The sequence below is a fragment of the Mustela nigripes genome, chromosome 1 (genome assembly GCF_022355385.1).
Source record: "Mustela nigripes isolate SB6536 chromosome 1, MUSNIG.SB6536, whole genome shotgun sequence".
Taxonomy (NCBI): domain Eukaryota; kingdom Metazoa; phylum Chordata; class Mammalia; order Carnivora; family Mustelidae; genus Mustela; species Mustela nigripes.
The window spans coordinates 3,993,720-4,000,283 of NC_081557.1; the positions used below are offsets into that span (position 1 = coordinate 3,993,720).

The window sequence follows — 6,564 nt, forward strand, 5'->3', positions numbered from 1 at the left end:
CCGCGGAGTCTGCACCCACGCTCTCAACCCCCGCCCCCACGGGGTCCGCACCCACAGCAGACACGGCTAACCACTCCCAGCGCCACGCTCCGCGAGGACTCCAGTCCTTCTCCACAGACCTCCAGCAGCTCCCACCCATCACTCGAGTCAGCCCTTGAAATGAGAAAACCACTTCTTAGTCTGGACCCACGGTGGCTCAAGGGACAAAGTGGCCAGCCACACATCACTCACTCTCCCTCCTCCCTGGCCTACTAGCCTCTTCTGCCACACCCCTGTGGACACGTAAAGGAGAGCCACCACTGGCTCACACAAGCCATTACACAAATTAGAAAAAGAGAGCCCTCACCATGGGCAGATGTGCCAGTGGCTGGACACACCCTTACCCCAGGTTTGTAGTGCACAACCTGAACCACTGGCCACCCTGTTCCAGAGAAGTAGGAACAGAGTTGTGTCCCAGTAAAGAATGACAACCTCATTCTTTGCAAGACTTCAGGATAAAAATTATTGGCGTTCTGACCCATAAATACACCCAATCACACTCACACGAACCATTAAATAATAAAACGGTTAAGATCCTCCTCACGTAAAACCACCAGGATCCCAAACCTAATGCCCTGGGAAGCTGCTGGCTGGCCTGCACGGGCCCCAGGCAGGCCTCTGGTCCCTGCAAGCCTCCAGCAGTGAAGGCACCATGGGAATCACAGGCTCTGGAAGGCAGGCCGCGGCTTCCCGCTGCTCAGTCTTGAGAGTCCCTGAGGAGTCCCCTCTTCCAGGACTCAGAGAAGCCGGAGTCCTGCCGAAGCCAGCTTACGAAGAGAGCGGCGCGGCCCAGACGCCACACGAAGCTCAAGCAGCCCACCCGGGAGCCACCGAGAAAAGCTGGTGGTGGTTAGTGGTTTGGATCGGCAGCTACCCGGGGCCTCTGCTCTCAGCCCCAGCCTAGGGCGGGTGGAGGAGTTCCGTCCGTCCCTCGGTCCGTTAGTCCATCCATGGAAAGTCTCTCCTTCCTCTCCTTCAGGGCGGCCGCCTCCTCCCACAACGGCGTCAGTCCCGAGGCCACGGGGCCCCCCCGCCGCCCTCGCCGGGACGGCGCACCTGGACATCACCTGCACAGCCGCAGGTGCGGATGGTGGCTCAGCTTCTCCATGAGCTCGTCCTCGGTCGGCTCCTCCAGGACCTCCCTGGGGAATCGGGGAGAAGACGTGCAGGGAGCTCTGGAGAGGGCGGACTCGGGCAGCTCCGGAATGGTGGGCCGCCTTGCTCCTCATTTAGGAATCATCAGACACGCGCCCAAGTGAGCATGGGGACTTAGACCCAACTCCAGGACGTGTGCAGGGCGTTCCTAAAAGCCCGGGGTTGGAAGCCGGCGGGGCGGGGTGGCCCTCCAGGCTGGCCAGTGGCCGCGCAGAGGGGCCGCGGGACACAGCGCAGGCGCGGGGAGGGAAGGCGTGCCCGCAGCTGTCTGGGTGACCCCGCTGTCCTGCGGCGCGCGGAGGTAAGGGCCGCCCACCAACAGCATCCCCTGGAGACTAACCGAACCGGAGATGCTGTCTTAAACAACTTCATCGGAGAGCAAGACAGAGGTCCCAGCCCCAGTGCCAGAACAGGAAGCCCAGACCCTGGTCCCAACGCAGAAGCGGCAGGAGGAATGCTGCGGTCACCGAGGACACCCCCCCCACTGGCTGCCTCGCCCTCCCTTGCTCCCCTCCCCAGAGACCCTTCCTGACCACACACCTGAACAAGAGCTCTGCACTCGTCTGGTAGGTGCTGTCCGGGTCCCCAGCAAGGGACTGCAGGTGACTGCGGCGGTCCCACTTGTGAAGAAAATTCTGACAAACAGGAGGCGGAAAGGGTGGCCAGTGGGTGTAAGCCCCGTGCGACCCAGCCTTTTGCCCCCCAGTGCGGGCCAGGCGTCCAGTGCAGGGATCCAAGCCCCTCCCGGATGCTGGGATCCAGGGCCCCACACGGCCGCCCACTCCTGCAGGAGCCTGACAGGTCTCCCCCAGCCCCCACCACAGGGAGGACATCCTAGGAGGCTCCCGGCAGCCGGCTCAAGCAGCACCACACCGGGACCCAGCACAGCCCCCTTCCTGCCCCATTCTGGACAGGTCCGGCCAACAGCCTCAAGCCGTCTGTGGCGAGTCAGCAACCGCCTGAGACAGCCGGGCAGGGATCTCGGATACCTCCAGGATCAGAGCCAAAAACAGGTTGACCCAGACAACAGACGACACCAGCCACCACAACACAAAGTAGATCTTCGACCACCTATGGAGACAAGAAGGCCAGCCGTGGGCCACCGGGAGCGGTGCCAGTGGGACAGGGACAGGGGCATGCCGGCTGGGGTCCCACTGCGCAGAGACGGGGGGGGGGGGGCGTGCCAGCCAGGGTCACACTGCATGGGGATGTGGCAGGGGTGTGCCAGCCAGGGTCACACTGTGCAGGGGACAGGGCAGGGCCATGCCAGCTGAGGTCACAATGCGCAGCGGACAGGGCAGGGCTGTGCCAGCCGGGGTCACACTGCACAGACACAGCACAGGGGAGTGCCGGCCGGGGTCACACTGCGTAAGGATGGGGCAGGGCCATGCCGGCTGGGGTGACACTGCGCAGGGACAGGGCAGGGCAGTGCCGGGTGGGGTCACATTGTGCAGAGGAGAGGGTGGGGCATGCCAGCCAGGGTCACACTGAGCGGGGACAGGGCAGGGCCGTGCCGGCCGGGGACACACTGTGCAGGGTCGGGGCGGGGTCACTCACGGGCCCGAGTAGCGCCGATAGGCATCCAGGAACACCTGCCAGTTGTTCACCACCATCACGTTCCACAGAGTGATGAGGGCAGCCTGTGAGGCGGCAGACACGGGGTCCAGGGGGGCCGGGACAGGGCGACGGGAGGGTGAGGGCGCCGAGGACCGGGGGTGCAGGGCTCACCGCAAAGTCATCGAAATTGTTGGGCCAGTACTCCAGCTGCTCGAAGCTTCCGCAGGGTGCCGAGCTATTGTCAGGGCTCAGGCTGCGGGGACACGGCAAGCTGGGTCGGGGATGCGGACCAGGACACGGACCCCACGGCACCCCAGCCCTGCCTGAGCCCCTGCCCAGCTGGAAGCCCTCTGGGCCCGGAGAAGCCGGAGAGGAAAGGCAGCCCCCGTCCGGAGGTGCTGTGAGAGCAGCCAGGAGCCGAGAGCTGCAGACATGCGTGGGAAACAGAGCTTCGGGACAGCGGGATCCACGTCTGGCTCCGGGCCCCCTTCCACCAGCGTGTGGCCTGGCCTGGGGTGTGCAGGGCTGGGAGCCGCCACAAGGCTTCAGAAACACTTGGTAGAGATGCTGGGTGAGGGCATCTGGCGGGGTGGGGAAGGAGGGGAGACAGAGGAAGAGGAACTAGGAGACACCCCCGCTCCCAGGGAGCCACCCCCACACCCCCACACTGCCACCCCGCCCCACGCCCCTCCACACCCCCAAGAGGCACTTCTCCCCTTGGGACGTTCAGGCCCCACCTCACCTGCCGTTTCCAGGAGCCACGATGACGCCGCGGAACAGGCTGATGCCCAGGATGGCGAAGACGTAGTATACCACCTGGGGGGCGGGCCAGGCCTGCTCAGCGGCCCCCGCAGGCGGACCCGCAGGGCAGCATGTTCCCAGCCCTCGATGCTGTGCCCCGCCCTGCTCCCCTCAAGGGAACGCTGGGGCTTCTCTTCCCGAGTACCCTCTCCAGCCCCAGAGGGAAGGAGGGAGGAGCCACGACCACCAAGCAAGTCAGAGAACAACAGGGGCCAGGGGGAAGGACCCAGGGGCCCTAACACAGGGCCTCCAGAGCGGCCAGCCAGCCTCGGGCTCAGACTCGCCGGAACCCACAGGCGGCTCCACTCGTGCCCGCACCCCCCCACTGGCCAGAGCCCACCAGCCAGACTCACCACCAGGATCCCGCCAAAAGCCCGCATGTTTCTGATCAGGTCCAGGATGGTACTGGCCACCACAGCCATTAGCTGAGGACAGAAGGATGGCAGGCCCTATTCTTCCTGGCCCCACTGAGGGGACACCAACCCTGCCCACTACCCTGACCCGGAAAAGCACCAGTGAACTAACAACCCACACACCCGTATGCATTCGCCAGTCAGCCGCCGCCCGTTCACACATGTAGGCGCACCCCACGGCCCCCCACAAACACGCCTGCACACTCGCACACCCACATCCATCCCTCCAGAGGCACAGACACACACCGCACACACTCACATACACCGCACACAGACACCGCCGTCCACCCAGACGCAGACGGTCTCAATCTCAGCCCCTTCGGCGAAGCCCGCACACGCGGGAGCTCAGGTCACACTGCCAAGCGCCCACGAAGGCTGGGTTAGCGCCTCCCGGGTCCGGAAACTTCAAAGAAGTGCAGACCTGAGGTGTGTAGCTCACCCGCGGTCAGGCCTGGGAAGGGGCTCAGACACCCAGCCAGGCACCCCGGCTATCGAGGGCCGCTCCCTGGACACGGGAACCTGAGCCCCAGAATGGCCTTCCCGTCAGCCCACTGCCCCAGACGCCAACACCCGGAACCAGCGTGTGTGCACGTGCGTGTGGACGTACGGGTCACCGTGTGTGCGTACAGCCATGTGCGTGTGTGTCCATGTAGTGTGTGGGCACGGCAGCGCACGTGTACACTCTGCATGTGTGTACATGTGGGACTGTGCACACGCTCACGTGCGTGTTCAGCGTGTGCATGAGGCTGGAGTCTATGGTGACGCTGCAGGTGTGCTCACGTCCGCGTGGTGACAGGTGCCGTCTGAGAACGTGCATCCGCGTGTGCTTATGTGTGACCACATGGGGTGTGGCGTGTGCGACCACCGGGCACGGCCCCCCCATCCATACCCAGGGCCGCCAGGCCACCATGCGACGGGAGGACCCACTAGCTATCAGGGAGCCCCAGTGGCACAAGCGGGCAGCTTCCCAGGAAGGACAGACGAGCCCGGGGGAAGGACCTGGACACACAGAAAGGTCTGATGTCCTTGGCTTTCTCCCTCCAGAAAAGTTCTTGGGAAAACGGACAGGAGGAGCGAACTCTCCCTCTGTGCTGGGTGGGCTCCAGGCCCAAAGGCCCTGCTCACCGAGCTCCCCTCCCCTCAGGCTGGTGTCCCTCCCTGTGGACACGTGAGGAGGTGACGAGGCCTACGGACAGGCCCGAGCCACCAGGACTGGGAGTCGAGCAGACTGGCACCAGCCAATCACACGCCCACTCCCGTACTGGGGAACCTGGAGAGGAGCGCCTGGGCCAGTCTCGCCTTTGGCCCTCAGTACCAGAAGCCACGAAAGGCCCACACCAGTGGCCTCCTGGAAACCTCAGGACACCCAGGAACACACTGGCTCCAAGGGCTCCAGCCCCCACCCCTCACAAACAGCGATGGCCTCAAAGCACAGAGCTATCCCTACGGTGGCCCAAGGTGCCCCACACCCACCCACCCGTGCCGGCCCTCCCTGTCCTGGTCCAGGCAAGCAGGGCTGGGCCGTTCGCAGGCTCACACTGCCCTCCAGCACCGCCCAGCAGCAGCACACAGCTGGGGACACAGCCCAAGGGGACCAGGGTGCCCAGGGGGACCGTCCTGGTCTCAGTTCGGCCCTGCCCAGGCCCAGCCACTCTCCAGAGCAATGCAGGGGTGGGAGCCGGGAGGTCAGACGCCCACATACCTTCAGGCTCGGGATGATGCGCAGGAACCGGACCACGATGAGTGAGTTCACCAGCCGGGCCATGTCCCACAGTGACAGCAGGCCCAGCGTCTCTGGCTTCCTGGAGAGACACACGGGACACGGGTTGGGAGAGCCTCGAGACGCCAGCAATAGGAAGACAGGGAGATGCGTGTTCAGACAAAGACAGATGCAGAGAGCAAGTGGCGGGCGGGGGTGGGGGTGGGGCGGGCCTCTGTCGCGGGCACAGGACAGAGCCTGGACGGCCACCGCTGCCGGCCCAGGATGGCACGGGCTGTCACACCCCTCGTCGTCTTACCCAGGAGAGCACTCAGGCTCCAAACGCTGCGACACCCAGCTCAGGTCCTGCTTGTGCCAGGTCCTGCTGGTCCCGGAGCCGGTGCGCTGACCCCTGACCCTAGCCACGGTTCTATCCTCTGACCTCATCTCCTATCCCTGTCGCCTGACCCTGGCTCCTGAGCCGCATCCCCTATCCCGTGACCCCCTCCCGTACCCGGCTCCCCTCCGGGTGTCCCTCAGGGGCTCGGCGAGCTCTTGTTTCCATCCAGCTGGAAACCCGCTCCCCGCCCCCCCCACACACAACACTCCCCTGGGACTCCCACATGCGCCCGGTGGGTTCCCTGTGCGTTTCAGAAATGCGGGAGGGTGGCCCTGCGGCCGCCATGCCCCACCACACCACCGAGGGCAGGTCCAGCCCGACCTGTCTGCCCCACGTAGACCCTTTCTGGGCCCGCTGACCCTAAAGCAAGTCTCTTGGCCCCCCTCCCCGTCTCCAGCACTTTCCAGCTGCTCCACTAGGAGGAAGGCAGCCCACAGACCTGCCAAGACACCAGGACTGCCAGGATGCCCGGGGCGGGCAAGGTCACTGGGTCACTGGCT

The 6,564-nt window shown here is 65.0% G+C and overlaps 1 protein-coding gene across 12 annotated transcripts in view; it reads right to left on the reverse strand.

The window, feature by feature from the left end:
- Nucleotides 1–488: 488 nt before the first annotated feature.
- Nucleotides 489–6,564, reverse strand: part of TPCN2 (two pore segment channel 2) — a 26,839-nt gene continuing 20,763 nt past the window's right edge. For 5 of the 12 annotated variants that reach the window (XM_059399247.1, XM_059399259.1, XM_059399244.1 and 2 more), the window contains 8 exons: nt 5,668–5,767; nt 3,906–3,977; nt 3,494–3,567; nt 2,923–3,276; nt 2,752–2,834; nt 2,184–2,265; nt 1,735–1,829; nt 1,189–1,529 (listed from right to left, as the gene is read on the reverse strand). In XM_059399247.1, coding sequence (XP_059255230.1) covers nt 1,343–1,529; nt 1,735–1,829; nt 2,184–2,265; nt 2,752–2,834; nt 2,923–3,276; nt 3,494–3,567; nt 3,906–3,977; nt 5,668–5,767 — 1,047 coding nt within the window. In that variant the 3' untranslated portion in view covers nt 1,189–1,342. The other 7 variants (XM_059399255.1, XM_059399279.1, XM_059399268.1 and 4 more) reach the window with 7 other exon arrangements.